The sequence below is a fragment of the Episyrphus balteatus genome, chromosome 2, assembly GCF_945859705.1.
Source record: "Episyrphus balteatus chromosome 2, idEpiBalt1.1, whole genome shotgun sequence".
Classification (NCBI taxonomy): domain Eukaryota; kingdom Metazoa; phylum Arthropoda; class Insecta; order Diptera; family Syrphidae; genus Episyrphus; species Episyrphus balteatus.
In genome coordinates, this window is record NC_079135.1 from 10,959,517 (window position 1) to 10,980,840 (window position 21,324).

General features: G+C 33.1%; 1 protein-coding gene across 3 annotated transcripts in view; it reads right to left on the minus strand.

The window, feature by feature from the left end:
* Positions 1-21,324, minus strand: part of LOC129912451 (mediator of RNA polymerase II transcription subunit 13) — a 58,428-nt gene that overhangs the window by 22,499 nt on the left and 14,605 nt on the right. For all 3 annotated transcript variants that reach the window (XM_055990684.1, XM_055990683.1, XM_055990685.1), the window contains exon 2: positions 16,331-16,646. In XM_055990684.1, coding sequence (XP_055846659.1) covers positions 16,331-16,646 — 316 coding nt within the window. The remainder of the gene's footprint in view (positions 1-16,330; positions 16,647-21,324) is intronic.

The window sequence follows — 21,324 nt, forward strand, 5'->3', positions numbered from 1 at the left end:
TCTATCAATTGAATGGTGGGATGGTGTGTATTTTTCTCTCTCTCTCCAAATTTGAGTTTGACTGTATTTTGTCTACCCTTCCCATAGTTGCAATAGTATGTGATTACAATTGACTTTTGCAAAAAAAAAAAAAAAAACATAAGAAAATAAGAATGTCAGAAACACGTGTAGTCGTGCACATGTTGCTATATACAAACTTGGTATACAGCAACCAGCAAGGGGAAATTGAAAGGAGAGAAAATTCCCCTTCATCATCATCATCGATGGAATCTACATACAAACACTACCCTTTTCGGCAAATTTCCAACACAAATGTTATTCTTGACGAGGTCAAATCAGTTGATAGTGTATGTGCGTGTGTGTGTGTTTCGTGTGTGGAAATGTGACATAAGTAGTTGTGACATATATATTTTAATTGGTATTTATATCCGACTTTCGGTTGCATGAGTCTGTATAATTTTATTTGTATGAACAAATTTGGTATCACTTTTTTTTATTGTTATGACTTGCCGAGAGCTGTCAAAAAAAATAATGCTCTCGAGTGGACTATTAAGGGGGGTGTTACATTACATATTTGTTTTTTATTTTTTACAAAGCAAGCAATGAAATTATTAATGAAATGAGAGGGAGAACAATAGTCGGTAAAGGTAGTGCAGATTAGCACAGGTATTATTCCAAATTCAATGTAGCATTGTTGTCAGGCAGGCAGTGAAAAATTAAATCCAGTCAACAACAAACATGCACTTGAATTTAAAGGATAAGCGTGCGTTGTTGTCACATTTATTGTTATTATTGATTTAATATCAATTCAATAATAATAAACAATTTTTAATTGAGTTGAATCCAACTTATAAACAAACTTAGGCTTGCATAAACATTTGATACAAAATGTGTATCTACATATGTATATCGAAAACCTTCATTTCGATATCACAGTCAGGGTTGTTAATAAATGATTTTTTTAAGGCATGTACTGTAACTATGTATGTTTGTTGTTTTTGTGCTGCTTCTGTACACAAAAAATTAAGATTGTATCGTTCGCCTTAATTAAGGTAGGAAGATAGATACTGTATACAAAAGTTCGCAGTAGTTTTTGTCATGGAAATTATATCAAGACACGTGCCTCACTAGAACTAATGTAGATAGGAATGTACGTATCTTCTACCTACCTACATTACTGAAATTGTTGACTATAAAGGTAGGTATATAATGTAATAAGTACCTACTCACGTTCTTACAATAATTTTATGGGGTACAAAGTTTATTTACCTAATTTTGTTAGTTTATTTGGAAGATAATTTTCTTTCAAAGGTCTATGGCCACTAATTTGTATATTTTTTTAATGCTTAAACCTCTTTAGGATTGTTAAAACTTAGTTGTGATTATTTCATTGCGATTCAATTGGATAAATTCCAATAAATGAAATTGCTACACGGTGGTAATCGGATTAAGGGTGGATTACCCACTCATTTGAGGGTTTTAAATTAGTTTAGGGGGCTACAAAATTGTCAAAAAGCATTGTTTTTTGACATTTATTGGAATCACTTCAATGAGATATTTTTACTATTTGGAATTTCATTCAGTCAACATACGACATGAACTATGAGTCAAATGCAGTTGGCGAATTTTTGTAGGCACACCAAACTGGCAATTAGCAAAGTTGGAACCGTGCTTTATTCGCTAATGATTAAAAGACAAGGGTCACACTTAATTACCAGCCATGTTCTGAAAAAAAACTGCTACTGCTGTGAATTTGACGAAGGCAAACATTCTTGCTTTCCATGCTTCATACGCTAACAAGTACTAAAAGACCAAATTGAAAATTCGTATGAAAATATTGCAAATTGCTTCCCAAAACTTGTAAGTGTGGAGCCAAGCAATCCTCCTATTTTGTGTCCAAACCTACACGACATTCCATTTCACCAAAACTTTTTGTTCGTACAATGTGAACATGCGTGTTAAAATTAAGCACTTTCACAGAGTAATAATGCACATGTAGCAGCTTGGTTAATATTAGTAAATGTCATTTTGACATTTTTTGGCATGTTTTTCTATTATCATAAATATTTTCGTTGAACAAATTTAACCAATCTGGCAATGCCTTAAATTCATTTATTCGTCAAATAAACAAAACAAAACAAAACCGGTTAAACAGAGCATCCGACTGTGAAGTAGGTAGGTATAGGTAAGTAGGTGGATAATTTTAATTTCTTTATTCCTACGATAGGTAGGTGTACTTTTTTTCGTGAAAGAAAAATCAAAAGAAACTTCATACAATATTGTCTGGTATGAATGATAAACAAATATTTATGTACCTACCTATACCTAATCTGTGCGTGCCAGCCACCATAATACAAAATCAAAATCGATCTACCTATCTATAGACTTAGATATAGGTATAGGTGTTTTGTAGATGGCGCACGAGAGAAACCTACTAAATCGAGGTCGTTTTGCCAAAAATCCAACTGACAATGCATCTTTTAGATTATTATGTGTTTTTTCTCTTCTTTTTTTTTTATTGCTTTGTTGATATTGATCGTAATCGTTTATGTACATTGCAAAAATCAAACAAAAATAAGTATAGATAGAGTGTGGAGTGTGTAAACTGTAAAGATATCATCCCTATTTGCGCAATTTAATTCGCCGCAAAAATCTTGCAAAATCGTTGTCATTCTATTCGCCGCCGCCACCACCACTCCACCACACACTGCTGCAAAAATATTTTAACGGTGAAAAAGAAAAATATAATAAAGAAGAAAGAAAGACAAAGCAAAATCTGAACCTGCGCCTCTGTTGAATGAAATAACTTTATCAGCAGGCAGAATTGTGTGAACATGAAGAAGTGAAGCAACAGTATTGAGCCACCATCAAGAGAGGCCGATAAAAAAAGTAGCTATACGATTTGGAAGAAAGGTATTTTTATAGAGATGTGTGTAGGTAGATGATCAAAAAGAGGGGAATCCGTTTTTGTCACGCATACACCGAAATAATAGTTGCCGCTTCTCAATGTTTTTTTTTTATTTAACACAGAGTCGCTCTCTCAGCGCCACACGAGAGAGTAAATTTTTTCTTTGAATGTGTAGTATTTTATGTTGCTCCTCTCGCTCCTTAACACACCAACAAAGGGTAATGACGTCTGGTCTAATTATTGTAAAATGAATTTATGCGGCGGTGCCAGATTTCATCGGCAACCGTCTAGGAAATCAGGTTATCACACATTATTGTGTACAACAACGGGCTTGGTGTTTAAATATCGATAAATATGTAGTCATTATGAGAGAGAATGGTGAGTAAGGAAATTCCCTGAATAATTGATTAAAATTAAGAAGGAAGGATATTTTGGATATGCTTCGTTTGGGAGAGAACTTTGGAATTTTTGTTCTTTTGCATATAAAAAGCTCCCACTTATGTTAGTCCATTTTCGGAGGGAAGGTGAATATGTAGGTACTTTCCTACTTCCTACTTTTTCGGAAGATTACAGAGTGTAGGCAAAAATTTAAAGTGGAAGACACTTTCCCAGTTTCCTGATCATTCTGCATATTCACCTTTCTTTCATTATTCATTTGTTCGCATGCGCAGATTTTTCCTTGTTTCTTCCGATAATAGAGATATTCAAATCCTTGTCGGTTTTTTTCTAGGCTTTTTTCTAGGCAACCTATACCTACCTACCTCCTGTTTATTGAAAAATAAAATTTACCTTCCTACCTACGTTACCAAAGAAGGTGCAGACGCTTTGGTTTTTTTGGTTTTTTTGTTTCTTTATTCTTGTTGAAGCTATGAAATGTGTGGTGTTTATGGGTACTTCACATCGACAGGGTTTTCACCGCTGCTGCTGCTGCTGGTTGGCGTACATGTAAACATAATAAATCAGGCTGGTATCGCTCTCAAAGAAAACCAAAATGTGTTGCTAGTACTGTGTCATTTTCTACCTTTTGATAAAGGCTTCATGCTTTGTGATGTTTATGAGTGCGATAAAGATACTATTGATACTGATACATGCCGGATGGAAGAAACATCATGTTATTCACCTCATTTGAGAAAATGAGCAGAGTACCTACCATTAAAAAAAAAAGTCATTAGGTAAGTGTATGCATGCATACATGTACAATCATTAGAAAATAACGACAAAGATGATACAAAAAAGAAGAAACCAGAGAGAAAAAAGAGCAAAAGCCATCATGCGAGGAAGGAGCAATTTACATTCTCATTTTATATTTTGCAGGTGAAATGCGTGAATGAAAGTATACGTAGGTAAGGTAGGTACCTATTCTTATTCTTGTGTCAGGTATTCGGCACTTCCGCTGTTTCTATCTATCAAAATTTGTTATTGTTGGTGTGAGGTGTGCGTAAGATGACAAGAGAATACCAGGGTAGAAATAAAGATATACTTATCACAAGTGAATTTTTCTATCCCAATTATTTGACCGGTTTAGCTTGTTGAGATTTCTAAACCTCATTTGCGTGAACCTATACAAAAAATCTGTCAAAAAACTGACAAAAACAGAAAACTGTCAACAATGCATAGTTACTTGTTCGACATTTGGGCAGCAGCATTTACTGTTAAGTACTTTTTAGTACGGAGTGCATTCAAGGACCTGCTTTTTTTAGAAAAAAAAAGGAGTTGAAGCAACCAGAAATACTAAAGAGTAGATTTTGGAGCCCGATTTAACCGGTCTTTTAAAGTTGGTGAACATCCTACGTCAGAAATACATGTAGGTACTTAATAAACAGATAAACTATCAGCCCTATGATGGTAGCCGATCGGAAAAATATCCGATCGGAGAAAAGTTCCGATCGGAAGATTTTTGTATTCACGGTACCCGAATTTGAGGAGAAAAATTGACTTCAAACAACGCACTCACTTGACATCTACCAGTTTGCAAAAATATTTTTTTTATCGTGAAAATAACATTTAACAAAACACTAGAAACACAAAAACATACAATAATAGAAATTACTTGCACATTACTGTTTTGTGCACTCATTTGTGTGTTTTTGAACAATTTATTTGTTTATTATTCCAATTTTTTTGGTTTTTATATTTTTCGGATAGTATTTCACGTTTGATTTTCTATCGGAAGGAATCGGAAAGAAAAAAAAGTACAAAGCACTACCCGTCGCAAATATTTTGACAGTTCACTGCATAGCATCGCATGTATTTTGAATTTTCAACGCACCTAAGATTTTTTTCGTAAATCTGTCCGATTTTACAGTCGGAAGGGTTAAAATCATATGAAAACTGAAAAAATCGTACAAATCGGATACAAATCTCTTCCGATCGGCTACCATCATAGGGCTGTATTCTTAACTGCTTGGTTGTAATATTTATTTATCAGTTATATTTATGTCAAATATTGAGTACATATTTTTAATTTGGGCTTTTCTGATCATTGATTTTTTAAAGCAATTAAAAGATTAATCCATTAATTTTTCCGGCGTTTCGTTCGATTTTTTGCCATCAGTGTTTTTTAATTTTTATTTGACTTTAAATACAATTACAATTTTTTAGAACATTTCTTAAATTAATAATTTACTTTTGTCGTCAAATTACTAAGTTCCATTCAATAATGTATGTAGAAAGGTAAGCATAGTTTTATAAATACGCGCAACGATAATTCAGAATGCTGTAAAAAGTTTAAATTTCCAGTAATTTTGGACCCGGCTAAAATAAACATGAATGCATTCATTATGCATTCAGCATTATAATGACGTTAATTATCGTTTGAAACTTAGTGCCTGAACGGCATTTTAGTGAAATGACATTTCGAATGTCAATTGCACAAAATAGGATGTCCATTTGGTAGTACTAGATTTCTTCTACTCATGACTCATGAGTCTTCTTTTCAATAGTAATTGATCTTGGGTGTGTTCGTAACTACAATGTTGCCCAATATGAAACCTGTCAAATTTTAAAGAGTGGGAATAAAATTCTCTCAGAGAAAGAAAAATTGTCGAAAAGTTTCAGATTAGGTACCCAAAAAGGAATTGGGTTAAAAATGTGTAATAATCATTTTTAGCAAAAAAACAAAACCGACTTCCATGGATCAAAGTTTTATGGTTTTTAAAATAGTTCCTATGGCTAAAAGTGAACGAAATGGGACCACACTGCAGCCACCAGCTTTCCAATACAAAAAGAATTATCAAAATTGGTTCACTCAGTGTAAAGTTATGCGGTAACAAACATAAGAAAAAAAAAAAAATACAGACGAATTGAATACCTCCTCCTTTTTGGAAGTCGGTAAAAAATGAAAAAGAAGTAGAAGTAGTATGAACTTGAAAAGGAAAGGAGTGCGCCCAGAATACAAATTCCGCTTTAGTTAACTTTTCCATATTGACAAATTTTTTCATTATTTTATTCAATTAACCGATATGAGTGTATCTAGCACAATAACTGGCTTTTCATTAAAAATATGTAAATTATTTAGTAATGTAGGGAACTAGATTTTTACTTAATTAAAACATTTTTTGTAAGTTAAATCTTGAGATAATAAGAAGATAAAAGGTTGACCGGGCATAGTACTTTAGTTCTCAACTTTTAATAGCTCTGTAATTTTTTGTCTATATGAATCCATTATCTACATCGCAATATGGGTGCGTAAACATTAATAATGGATGACTCAACTATGTTTTTAATGACAACACAAAATATTACAAAAAATAATCAGATATGTACAAATTTTCAAATTACTTTTTAGCAACTCTATAAAATTAATCCTCAACATCTCGAAACTTCAAAGTTGATTGCAAAAAAATCAATCTAATTTCTAGATTATTCACAATTTATTAGAAAATAACTCTTACTAACGTTGGTTTTTGTTAGTGTTACACATCACCAACATAAAAAGAAGACGAAGAAATAAAAAGAGAGACGATTGCAAAACACCATCGATACAGATACATATCTATATCACCATACAGGTTAGCAAAAAAAAAAAATATATGAAGGAAACAAGAAAGAGTGGATCTTAAGATAATGTAGCTTTTTCTGGAACCAGAAAATATAGAAATCAATTCACAAACCCATTCACAAGTCTTGTTTACCTTAATAACAACATACACTCATGCTAGTTATAGAGAGCACCACAGTAATAATAATATTGTGTTTCTGATTTGAAATAAAACGTAAAAAAAAAGTGCAGCTTATGCGCTCTGTGAGATTTAGTTTCTCTCTGTCTTTATTATGAGACCAACCAAGTAGAGAGAAACAAAAAGAAAAAACAAGAATGTATACCTACACTACACAACTATTTGATCGAGAAACGAAATATAAACTCGATAATTTTAAAAATCTTCGAATGTTAAAAAATTAAAAAAAAGAGAAAAAAAACCTACAAGGCATAATAAATAAGTGTACGTAATACGTAAGTAGATTCCACAATGTAAAAATAGAAGTCAAGCACAAATAAAACAACAAAAAACGAACAGCAAAACAGTAAGCAGCAACATAACAATCAACCAGCTACGTACGCGAAAGACAAAAAGAAAGAGGAGGAGGTAGATGACCGCGGTGGAAACCATCGTCGTCGTCGTCGCAAGTCGCAAGTCGCAACTCTGGGAACCTGCATGCCTCTGCTGCGGCGAACAACACGTTCAGTCGCTCACCATTGCCACTATTCGGTTTCGGTTCACCATCACCATTTTTTATACTAGGAGGTGCGGTGCGGGAGCCGAAGCCGTGGCTACATTGCTGTTTAGTGAATGGGGTATCATCGGTTTGGTTGTCGTCGCAATAAAAACAAAAAACAACATAAAAGAAAAGATATAAAAAAAATATGCATATACTTATACATACGAGGTATAGAAGGTAAAACAAAAAAAAAAACATTCAAAAACATGTACGTATGTATTTTTGCGCGCTCTAATTCTCAGATTTCTTAAATTTGTTTCACTCATAGATGTCGCACTCTTTCCTTCCTAAAATCATTTATTTTCTGTCACTTTAAAAGGGGGCCTTAAAGCAATAAATAAAAATAACAAAAAGATACAGAAGCACAACACCGTTAAGCTGAAACAACTCGTCATCAAATACCATTCACTGCCATCAAAACATTATCAATAGATGTTATGGTATAGTATGTACCCATGTACATAAATATTTGTTTAAATCGTATTCACACGTCTACTTGAGAGTTTTTAACAACGTCACTGCCGCGGGAAAGAAATTCACTTTCAAAAGCTTGACACAATTTCGGCAAATGATGTGTTCTTTTTTTATTTTTATTTTGCTTTTGTTTTTTTTTTGTTTCCTTCATTTTTTGCGAGATGTTTTTGGTACGAAATTTGTTTACTCATTCACTGATTATAGTACAAGTAAAAAAAAAACAAGTGTAGGTATACCTTGTTCAATGAATTGTTAGATTTAAAATTATTTTTTGATCTAACAATTTTATATTATATTATGCACTGAAGTTATTTCAGATCGCATATACAATCTTCAATACAAATTAAGGCATAAAGCAGCGGTCACATTATGTCGATCAACACTTTTTGTTCTAACTAAGTACCTATAATACTCATCAAATTGACTCATCTAAACTCTCAGTTAAATTGCGTGTCACAATTGCAGTTAAATCTGAGTGAAGTGTTTCTGTAAAAGATTTTCAAACTTCATCCCTCTTTTGGCTATGTCAAAATTGAGGCCAATGTGAACACCGTCAAGACTCGATATAATCGAGGTGCGATCCCTAAATATGGATGTGAAACAAAATAGCAGTGTTCATACTCCTGTTGCTCTTTGTTACCACACCTATTCGTACTAACACCGAATAATGGTTAAATTTAAGGGATGCGGGTACCTTACCATTATTGAAAGAATTGTGTTTTTTTATTCATTTAAACAAAAAAAATTTAACAAAGCGGATTTCAACAAATTTTCGTACACAAAAGTCAATAACTAATCATAGGTATAGACTCTTAGTTCAACCGGTTTTTGAAAGCACGTGTCAAAGCTTTTGTCTACCTTTACATCTAGCGCCACCAGTTAGATTACTATCTATTACATAGTTTTACAAATTTTATATACATAAGTACCTACTAGGTATGCCTACTCAATTACCCAAGCAACACAATTAGGAGTATTAAAATCAATATTACTTAATATACCCAAAGTTAGTATGTATTGTTTTTTTGCTTATTTTTTCAGGAACAAAATACATACAGATGTTTAGTTATACCTACATCGCACCCACTTTATTCATCCCCTGTCTATATTCATCTGCCTTATTTTTTCCAAACAATAATCTGAGTGCAATCAAATCTTCTTTTTTCTTCCCTCATATACGAAAAGAACATCAAAACAAAGCACGATTTCCAGTGACAAAGACAACAAGAAAAAATATACAAAAACTAAAGAAACAAACAACAGCACACCGTTGATATTACCTTCCTATCTCTACATATTTGTATATAGGTACCTACCTATATTTGACTTAACAAAAGGGAAAAACAAACTTAAAACGGCAACTCTGGAAAAGTCACCATTCTCTAGTGTTGTTTGCAACGTACATCGTCGTATAATACACCTAACGGCAACGACTTTTTGACATTAGGTAAATGGTTCCGTAAATTTATTCCGCTTTTGATATGAATAAACAAATATACTTATGTACAGTACAGAAACCTCACACATAGGCATATCATATCCGTATTTTTTTTTTTTTGTTTCTTTTTTCCATTGAAGTGGTGTTAATGTCCTTACTTTTGAATACAACAAATAAACCCTAAAAGTACATTGACTATTAATTTTTTGTGTGTTAAAAAATACAGAAGACAAAGTAGGTAAAACAAAAATTTGTTTATGAAATTAATTTTTAAGTTTTAACTTTCTTATTATTCTCTTTGTTGGTACCAATACCTATCTCATGTCACATCATTGCAATAAAATTGGTGGTGAAAATCCATACAAAACCATATAAAATGAAATTATGAAAATATATCTTCAAGGTCATTGTAAAAATTACATTCCGAAACGCATCGATTCAATAGTAATGACGGAGAAACGCACACTTCTTTACTAAAATTAACATTAAAGTCGCTATCCAACAAATTAAAACATCTACAATCAAAAAGAAAATATATACACTCTCAAACTCATTTTTCACACCACACCACACCAACACCACTATAAAACACTTTTTAGTGTGAATTCACCACACCAGATGTCATCGAGATTCGGATTTATAGTCGGAACGGAGAACGGAGCGGCGGAGATTGTATCTTTTGTACCCGATTCCGATCTGTCTGTTGCCTCTCATCGCCTCATCCGTTCCGCGATGCATTATCATGATATTTGCTTTCGGCATAAGATATTTACTCACACAAATATATACATACTTTCATGCTTAAATACCTACCAATAATGTGTACTAGACTGGATATTATTAGGTAGGTATTTCTGTTTACCTTTTAGGTAGGCAGGCAGGTATACCCCTCTTCATTTTTTGGTTAATTTGATACCTCAAATTTGTTTTAACTTCTTATCTCGCATTTGGAATGAACATTCCTTGCTAAATAAAGTGCATTCAGTGATTATTTTGTCCAAATAAAGAAAGTTGACGTATATAAACATCATTGCCAGAATTAAACGTCACATGGTTAAACGTTGCCAGAAATTTGATTTTTTTTTTTTTCAATTTTTGATTGCGTACAAAATGTTGACTCTGAATAAAAAAGTACAGGAATGAGTGTTCATAACTTTTGTCTTGTGTTAGAATTAAACGTCATGTATTAACGTCAGACCGCTTAGTTTGACATTTCTTGATGATGTTCACATTGGTCATTCAACGCCAGCCGACTCATTTTGACATTTCTGTGAGTCTAAAGATTTTAAATGCTATCCCCCTTTTTTTGCTTTCTCTTTCTCACCATGAAGTGCAAATGAGAAAGCAATGTCAAAATAAGTCGGCGTAGTGATGCCAATGTGAACACCGCCTTTCGGTACAAACATTGCTTCTGCAGGCAATATTCTTGTATTTCCACCTTAAAGGTTCGACCAAACTTAACAGTTTTAATACCTAGTCCCTATCTACCTTCATACTTGGTCTATTAAAAAAAATAATACATAAGCATGCAAAACTAGAAGCTAGAAATTTAAATCGACCCACTTTTTTTTCCCTACAGCCGGTTGCGGTTTGTGCTTTTCAGTTACATCCGCAAACTTCTGTCTTTGAAATTATATCGACTTTCGTTGACCTCATTGACGACAACGAACGACGACGAACAACGATGTTTGAGCAACAACATCCATAGGTCTGTTGAGGGAATCTTTCAAGAACAATACTTACATAAATTAAAATTTATGTTTGAAATTGTATTCTCTAAAAAAAAAAAGCTCCTGTTTTTTTGTAATTATTAGAGACGAATCATGGATGGAGAGTGAGTATCTAACTCTCATTTTATAATTCACCACGACCAAAATATTGATGAGAAAAAAACACTAACCATCGCCATGCGTAGCTGTCAAATCACCGATAAGAGGGGAAAACAAATAATAATTGCACCAAACAAACAAGAAAAAAGCTGAAAAAAAGAGGTAGGTATAGTGTGTGCTTTTTATTATAGCTTTTATGCTAGGTATATGTGGTTGGGTTTATATCTAACCTCTACATATTAACAGCTTATTTTTGTATGTGTATGGTACTTTTTTGTGCTGTTTTTTGTTTTATGCCTCAATAAGCCAGAAAAGGCAATATTTTTATTTGTTTTTGCCTCTGGCCATCAACCAATTTATTTGCAATTTAACTGCGTTATAAAGAATAATTAGTTTATGCCTTATGTGTAACTTGTTTAAGAAAACTTGATTAGACAATTAGAAGCAAAAAAGAAGCAACAAAAATAGAATGACGTTTTATTTTGACATATTTTTAAGAACCTCGATAGATGAAGGTGTTTATTTCGAGTCTTCGAAATTACACCATCTGACAGTTCTGAATGAATCCTCAATAACTGTCATTCCAACAAAAATAATAAATAAAAGTCGTTTATCATCGTCTTTATATTTTTTTCTTTGGTTATGGTTATGGAGACGCGTTTAATAAACATAAAGACCACTTGTTGATTTTTATTGGTCAATTAAAGCTTATGGCCACTTAACAAATAACTTGGTCAACATAAAGTGTATGCTATAATTTTTATCCAAACAACTTTTCGTCATTATTATTATTATTCCAGAATGGATTCAATGAAATCATAATCTGAATTTTTTGGGGTTATAAACGACTAGGTGGTGGTGGGGTATTTTGAGTTTGGTTTTATTTTCTTATGAAGAGTAAACAAAATGTATATAAATAGATAGGAAGTATTGTTTTTTTTTTTAATGGAAATATTTGTGTATAATATTTCATTTTATTTATACATACATTTTCATGCTCTATAAAAACAAGAAGTGTCAGATTCAACTTCTAAATGTATGACAACTTCTAAAATTAATGTCAAATTGTTCTTTTGTTTTGCCCTGAGCAACACTTAAACACATATGTAACTAGTCAAGTTATTTACTATTTTTTCAAAAGATAATGTAAATCTTTTTATAATAATTTGAATGTATGAGCTAGACCAATTCAAAGTCAGCAATAAAACCTAGTATAAGTTTTTCTACTTTTATAAATCAAATGTTAAAAAAAAGAAAGTCTCAATAAACTTAAATTGAATTGAATTGAATTTGCCGGCAAAAATGAAAGAAAATTTTTTAATGCAAAAAAATGAGGTGGAATAAATTTTTAATTCGCTAAAATGTGGAACGCATTACTCATATGTATATGGTGTGTTTTAACCACAAAACTTGACAATTAATTGATTTGTTTTTATGAGCTGTCACATGAGAACGAATTGTCAAACTTCATTTCGTTTGTTCGTAATCATAAAAGCAACAAGAAGTACTTTGTAATAGATGATTGAGAATGATTCTAAAGGAACAGTGCTATAAACGTGATTTTGACTTTATGAATGAGGCGTGTTCAAATATATGTATGCCACATAAAGGAGCATGAGAGAATTAGGGATTGAAGAATATACGTATGGTGGTAGTCATCAGAGGCTGAATTAAATGTAAAGTAGTGACGGGCGGTAACCGTAGTACTCAGAATAGTAAAATCGTTTGTATGCTTACATTTTGTATGAATAAAAATGGCGGATGGATTTGTCATCTGACATTACATGACATTTGAAGCAAATTTTTTGATTGTCAAATTTACCAATCCCCATTTGGGGGAATGCTCTACTGGTGGTCAAAATGTGAATTAAATGTCAAGTATTGTTAGATGAAACTCGCCCATAAAAACTTGGCTCTGCTGCTGTCAGCTGGCAAGTATTTATCAGTCGCTGGCAAAATTTAACATTTCTAACTTTTGGTAGCAAGCAGCGGCTACCAGCTGGCGGAACAAAAAATGTTTAGCATCTGTTAGCCAGACAGCGAATCAATAAGCGGATGGCGCCAACTAGGTGTGACCCGTGCTTAAGGCTTTTTACAATAAACAAACACTTATATCGAGTTTCACTATCAAGTTAGTGAACTTTTGTTTGTGACCAATATTAGAGACACATCCTATATTTAGATGAACACTCCATTACCAACCTTTCACTGAAGTATTGACTGTAAAACTAACACTAAATGGTGCTTAGTTTCAGTAAAAGCGGCTGAAGTCATCGAGAAAATCAATTGAATAGGTATATTGAAACTGAAGATGTTGAATACATAAAAGATGTTTTTAAGAAATTAGATACCATTTTCTTAAATCTGTCTAGATATACATAAACTGATAAATAATGGATTCAAATTTTTGGATCATTTAAGAGCAAACAAATTTTTTTGATGCCAAGCTGACGAAACAAAGGAAGACACTTCCCCACTTTTCGCTAAAAAAAAAAGGGTTTCTTTCATTACCTACACAAATTTCACTTCCCTGTTGCAGAATATAGGTACAAAGAATAAAAGGGGTTTCATATTACTACGCACATACTGTGTTGTATGGTGTAGTTCCTTGTGCCAACACATTCAAACACAGAACACCCTCCAATATTCCAGAATTTACTGTGAAAAGTTCAAAATTTTGTCTGCAAAACATTTTTTCCCCTTTTTTTCTAATTTAGACCGCCAAATCACCTACAGAAAAACAGAAACTGTGAGTGGCGCGTTGAACTATTTCCATTAGTGCGCAAAATCCAAAAAAAAAAAGTTCCAGAGAGTGAGAACCACGCAGTACAAAAACATACCATATAGAGTGAATAGTAGATAGATAGATAGGTAGGTATGAAGGTACCTACCATAAGTTAACTGTATATAATACACGTGCTGTTGCTTATTCTTCTCAAAAAGGACGAAGACAACGACGTGAAAGTACCCCCATCTCAGTATGTGTACTGTAGTGTAGGCGTGCAAGGCAACAGAATTTTGAATCAGGCAACTATAGGAAGGTACTGCTCCTCATTTTTTGTATTTATCACCAGCAGCAATAGTAGGCACCAGAGCCAGCGGCGCTTTTAAAAGAGATTGCATAGTATTGGTCTCTATAGTGGTTGTTTGCAGAGGCCTAAACGAAATCAATGTACACACATACTTTGTATAGAATGGGACAAAAAAACCTTACAAAAGCAACGACAAACCAAAAAAAACGTACGAAATATTGCGAGGGTTCCGAAAAACCCAACAAAAAAAAAAAGGAAAAAAAAGACAATTCTGAATCGATTATATTTACAGCACACTTCTTCCCAAGCTTTGTCCTCACATTTCTACTCCCATTGCTCGACGATTTTTTTTCCATCCCCCGTGTCTCACATCAGAGGGATGAAATGGGTATGGTTTAGCGCACGATGAAACACGAATTTAAAGTAAAATATTATTTTCACTGTCCCATCTTGGAATATTCGGGGCGAAGCAACAAAAAAAAAAAAAAAACCAACAGAAACATAGCGAATAAGGGAAGTAGAGAGAAACACACACCGAATGTGGAAGTTTTTCTATTGAATTGCCTTTACTGTTGCCGGGTACTACATTGATGGGATAGCTGCTGCTGAGCAGAAAAAAAAAATAAAACAGGTCCTGTGTAAAATGGGAGCTGCTTTTCTGTTCGAAGAATAAAGATAAAAATCAATATTTCTTGCTAAAAAAGAAAATTCAATAGCAAAGCTAATAATTTTTTTTTTATTTTGTGTATAGATCCTAATTGAGTATGTTTTTTGCCCTCATTTCCCAAAACATACAAAACATATTATGTAAAATGTATGTAAAATGACGCTATTGTTTTATATTCTCTTCCTACCAACAGAAAATAAGTCATTTTTATTAAGTTTTAATTGAGGATTATCTGATATTCATATTCAAAATGGCATCTTAGGACAGTTTAGCAAATATTTAGTTATAAAATTTGTTGAAATATGTATGTCAATTGTCAAGACTTACATAGGTCCGGTTCGGTGCACACATGCTTTTTTTTCACGTTAGCTAACGCAGCCATTTGATTCTATAGGAACTAATCTACTACAATCTACTGATGGATGTAACCAATCATGCGTTGACGTAGCTATGTTTTGGGAACCTGCGAGTATTTTTCCCCATTAAAACGACGGGCGATGCAATAGCGTCACCGCACAATTGTGTGGCCCACCCCTCAAGCTCCCGATTAATAACGAAAAAAATACGGTATCGATGCAATTAACATTTGGGTCTGTTTGGTTTTCATTTTTCCCAGTGTTAAATAAATTCCGTTTGTTTACCCATTCAGTTCCATTTATCAGTTGTTAAAAAAAACTTTCATACGCATATTCTCGATATTCACACACATATGGTTGTTGTTTAATGCGTGCTAATTCTGATCTATAAGCTTGGCTGTTACGAATATAGGTACGGTGTTGTTTTAGGCGAGTAGCGACATTTCTTTTTGTTTGGTCATAATAAACACTTTAATTTCACTACATTTTATTGCATAAATGCCCAAAATATTAATATTATCTGTTTTGTCTTTTGTTGAACCTAACAAATTCGATAATTTGTATTTTGTTTTTAATTTTTGTTTTTAATTTGTTTCTTCAATCTTTCAATTTTTTAAAAATAATGTTGACGATTCATGTCAAGTTATTTTGTCTGTATGTTTTTTTTATAAGATTTATTGACCAATATTTCATTATAACCATATATTTTTGCGATCTGTTTTATTGTCTTAAACACTTTCATGTTAGTTCATAGCTGAAAGGTTTAAACTGCACAATACATTTCCACTCATGACAACCAAGATCAACCAATGTCGTCGTTTTCAAGGCATGTCTTTCTTCAAGATTTATGCATATACGAGTATCCTTCTCTAAAGTACTAAATAAATATTTTATTATTAAAACTTACCAGAAACTCTTAACAATTCCGTATCAACTAAACCATTTAAGTCTGGCTCCTCTCCATACCAAAATATCCATAATTCTTTTGATGCGGCAAACGACAATGGTGGATGTATTTTCGATGTGCAAATATCATATGACATCGTATTATTTGGGTCGGGTTGATCTTGTTTGGTAGATTGAACCCGACGCCATACGCATAACATATCCGCTTGCATGCATCGCGAATATGAGCGTAATATTGGATCGTCCAATGGATCGGCCGATGCATTGTGTCGTTCACCATTTACAAATTTGCGCCATTTAATGCCGCACAAATCAGTCTGTAAAAAAAAAAAAAATAGAAAATGTTAGCAACTGAATACATTATGTAAAAAGTCGATACATGCAATATTATCAAGGCGGAGGTACCAATAAAAAAAAGAGTTTGTATACACATGTACACACGATTGAAGTTATACCTTCTTCTCACTCAGAGAAATTCAATTTTATCAAAACTTTTTTCCTACTTGTGTGAACATGCCTTTAACATTTTAGTAGTAGTAGCCGCGTTCCTTTGGAGGTGGTAGACTACTCATAAGTAAATGATTAGAAGATCTATTACTCAAGTAGATAGGAATGTTGTACTAGATTTCTATTCAAAGGAACGCGGCTAATGATTCGGTGTAATCGATGAGTAAGTTAATAAAGATAAATGTCATTTTGACATGTGTCAAAAAGTAAATTTTCACTCTTATATAAATGCCGGAAAAGAAGTACCTATAACCACCTCAAAAATGACAATATAAATAATTTTATTTATGAAAATGTTCCTACAAAATTAATTGGGTAGTTAATTCGGTTTCAAAGCAGTCCTAATAACTGCCTACTCTCTCTGTCCCGATGGTACAATTAACTTTGTAATTTGCAATTTTGTATCAATCCCTTCCTCCCAAATCTGTAATGCTAATGACATTGCGCGCGACAATCGTTTCTTGCTAATTATAATTTTACCGAAAAAAAACATTATTATACATACCTATTACTTCCTATGGGTTAACTGCCCCTGAATCGGTTAGTGACCTACCTAACCGCAAATAATATCCAATCCCATCTGATATGACGATAATTTCGATTTCAATTCGAATTTACCTCAAGCATTCAGCCGGCAGCAGCAGGCAGAGTAGAAGACCTACGTCATAACAAACACACGTACAAAATAAATATAAATACCTACGTGCGGACGAAGGGGGCGATGGGCGAACAATAAAACATAAAAAAAAAAAACATGAAGTGCAGGTTTTCTTTAGCTTGTCTTTCAGGTTTCTCTCTTTATAAGAAGCAAGGTAGGTAGGTATTTTTGAAATGAAGGCATACCTTAATATGTATATTAAAGTTTTGAATTTAAACCATATAGAGGCATATGTACCTAGGTATCTACCTAATCCGTAAAAAAATATGTTCGCATGCAATTGATAGATGGGGTGACTTTATTCAAAGCCCTCGGATAGTTTTTATTTTTTTTATCTTATTTACCAACCACCCTCTCTCTATTAACAAAAAGCTCTAAGCTATTAGGTATTTCCCTATTTATTTAACTTCTTTTACATTTTTTTTTTGAGAGATTTTGAACAAAAAGAAAACAATGCCAAAGTGTTGGTCCACACCAATACCAATATAGTATTTTCAGTTTTCAAATGTGTGCGAGTTTGTATAGGTTAAAATGGGAGAACCGGCAACAGAGAGGAAAAATGCGGCAACGTCCGGACGAACACTGACAATCGGAGCAGCAACTATACCATACTGTAAGGTATGGTGAAAACAGTGTTCAATATAATGTACAAAATCTGATAGAGAGTGTAGTAGACAGATAGACTCTGTTGTTGTTGCGTTCCTTTTTCATTTTTGCCTTGTGTGTTTTATTTTTCCCCGTGGTACGGTACTTTTTTGTCGCTCTCTCTATTTTGCTGCTGCTGATGCCTATATTGTTTTCACACACATTAAAGCGAATGTGCTTTAAATTTTTTCACAGCACATTGAACATATGTTTTTAGTATGAGACAAAAAAATATAGATATATGCATTAGAATATTGGTATATGAATATAATGATGATAATGGTGGTATAAATATATTTGCTGTTACTCGCCCTAAAAGTCTGAAAGTATTGAATTACTTTTTGGAAGGAAATATGTATCAGCAATGAATACCCCACTCCCCCAACACATACATACCAACCAACCTATCTACCTCCTACTAGCTTTGATGAAAATTCACTCAGCTTGACAAGTTAGTAATAAAGATGTTTGAAGGTTTTAAGCACAGAAGCTTAGCCATTTTACGAGTTGGTTGAACTTGAAAAATTGGGATCATCTAGTACATTTCAGAAACTAAACAAAATTCAGGGGGAACTAACAGTAGGCATTAGGCAGTAGCCAGTACAAATTTGATAAGCAAGTTACTTTACAGAACAACTACCACAAACTAGAAAACTAGAAATTTTTGATTATACCTATCTTAATTTGTAACTAGGTACATTATATCAATACTGAAATGTTAATCCTACGTTGGGCGCCACTTATAAAAATCTTCAACAGAAAACCAATAAATAATCACAATCACTATTGATACCTAAATAAGAATAAACGCTTGTTCTTGCTTACAGTGTAAAATGTTTACTTACAATGTTTAAGTACACGGTTACCAAAAAAACATGGTATACATACATTTATGTCCGCTCAACAAATAAATAGAACCAAATAGGACTCTGTTGTAATTTTCTGTTTCGAAAAATTTAGATCTCAGCCATTGAACAGACCTAATGTTAAATATAAAACTGTCACTCTGACCATTTGATTACGCTGCATAGGCTTTAATTTGTTGATAGGGTTGTCAGAAATATAACAGTTTACTTCAACTTCACTTTTGTATTCACTTTTATTACTGTTTTTATTAAAATTTGAGCCCCATTCACAATTGTGTAAGCACCAAGTGGCAAGTGACAAATGATAATTGATAATGACACATGGTAATTACCAGATAGCAGGTAAAAAAAATAGGTAGCAAGATACATATATTCAATTGTTAAGAAGCAAGTGGTTTGTGCCAAGTGACAAATGGCAATGATAAATGATAAAGTACTATATACGTAACTTGCAGCGCAAGTTTAAGTATGTGTAACCTTTTTGCCTTGTTTTCCTTTTAAGGTCTTACATTAGCTTCGATGTGGTCGCTGCTGTCACCTTGATTTGACACACAAAAATCTTACTTGATGCTTTCAGCGGGTGGAATTTTAGACGGGTGAAATTAAGCACATTCAACTCTGATGCTACCACCTGTAGCTTAAAAGATAAACAAATTTCAGATTTATCAAAGAAAAACATTGCAGTTTTCTGATCCTTGTACGGTTTCAAGTTAAATTTTTTTAGTGGAAAAATAAAATACTCTTTATTTCTTTTTCATAGAATCGTTTAGGGAAATTCGTCGGATTAATATCGGTTCACGTTTATCACATAAAAAATGCAAATAGGATTGTCTCTCTTTGATTACGTTCACGATTATCATTTGCTGTCAAAATACGTATCAAAAAATTTTGACATTTTTATTAAACAAGTTTGACAAGCAAATTGGAGAATGTAAACGCCCCCTTAGAAATCTGATTGCCGAAATTCACTCCGCCGACTCTTTTTGACATTTCTGTGTTTGCTTTATCACTTGAACTTCATGGTAAGAAAGAGATAGCGAAAAGAGGCAGGAAATTATATACTCATTTAAAATCTTTAGACTCTTTTTGACAGATTAATTTTGAGTCCAATGTGAATACTATTTTCAGAACTTTCCCTCTCTCTCTCTATTTTACAAACGATTAGAATAATTGAACCAAAAAAAACACTGCTTTTCTGAGAGAAAAATCGAAAAAGTTTGATGAAATGCTCAGAAATCTAGTAACGATTACGGCTCATACAAGCAGTAGCCAATCTTTAGTTAATATCAAAATTTTACACAAGAGTTTACAATCAATAAAAATATAAAGCTTTTTAGCTCTTGTCATGCTCTTGAACTCTACCTACGTATAGAACGAAAAAAATTCCACAACAAAAATCAGTCTAGTATGTAGAGATATGTACTAACGACGAAATTTAAATCATCGAGGGTCACCAAGGTCAATGTATTCCTTCAAAACAAAAAAAAAATTACCTCAACCCTTAATAATCTTGTATAAAATTTCGTTCTGAATTTTTGCAGAATCTATACACAATACACATGAATACCACACCAAACCAACAACAAAAAAAACCATACCAATAAAATATACCTATATTTTGTATCTGAATTAAAACAACACTTCTTAACACCTGTATGTGTTTTGTTCTGTTTTCATCATTTTACCTACTATACTGACTCGCAAGTTTAGTGGTGCTTGTTCATATTCAATTGTGTCTTGTGTGCAATTTTTGTATGTTTTTGTTTTTTTTTTTTATTATTATTTGCGCTTTCAGCCACCAACAAACGCCAAACGCGCTGAAACGAGAGAAGTTTTCTCGCCTTTGGTTTTGTGTTCTCGACCACAATCGTCCGACTTGCCCGCCATGTGTTCGCTAGGGTTTTTCTTTTTTTTTTGTATATATTATTATTTTGTTCTATTTACTTCAATTTTACTCAGGAACAGAGCGGCGCGTCTTTTTCTCCGTTTTCTCATTGCTGTCGTCGTCGTTGTTGTATGTTTCTGTTTTTTTGTATTCTTTCCAGATAAGGCACGATTCGAAATCGGAAATTAACCTCATCCAAGTGTTTGGTTGAGAATACACATTCTGGTAAGATGGTTGACCATGAATGTGTCTGTGGCTCGCCGCGTATTGTGTGACTTGACAGATAATAATTCTGGGTTATATATTACGTAGATGGGTAAGGTAGGGTGGGGAGGGGCAAGAGGTGTGTGTCTACTGTATTATTTTTTTTTTTTTTAATTTTTGTGGCGGAAGACCAGCCAGTTTCTAGGTTGGATAGTGGTAGGTAGATATTC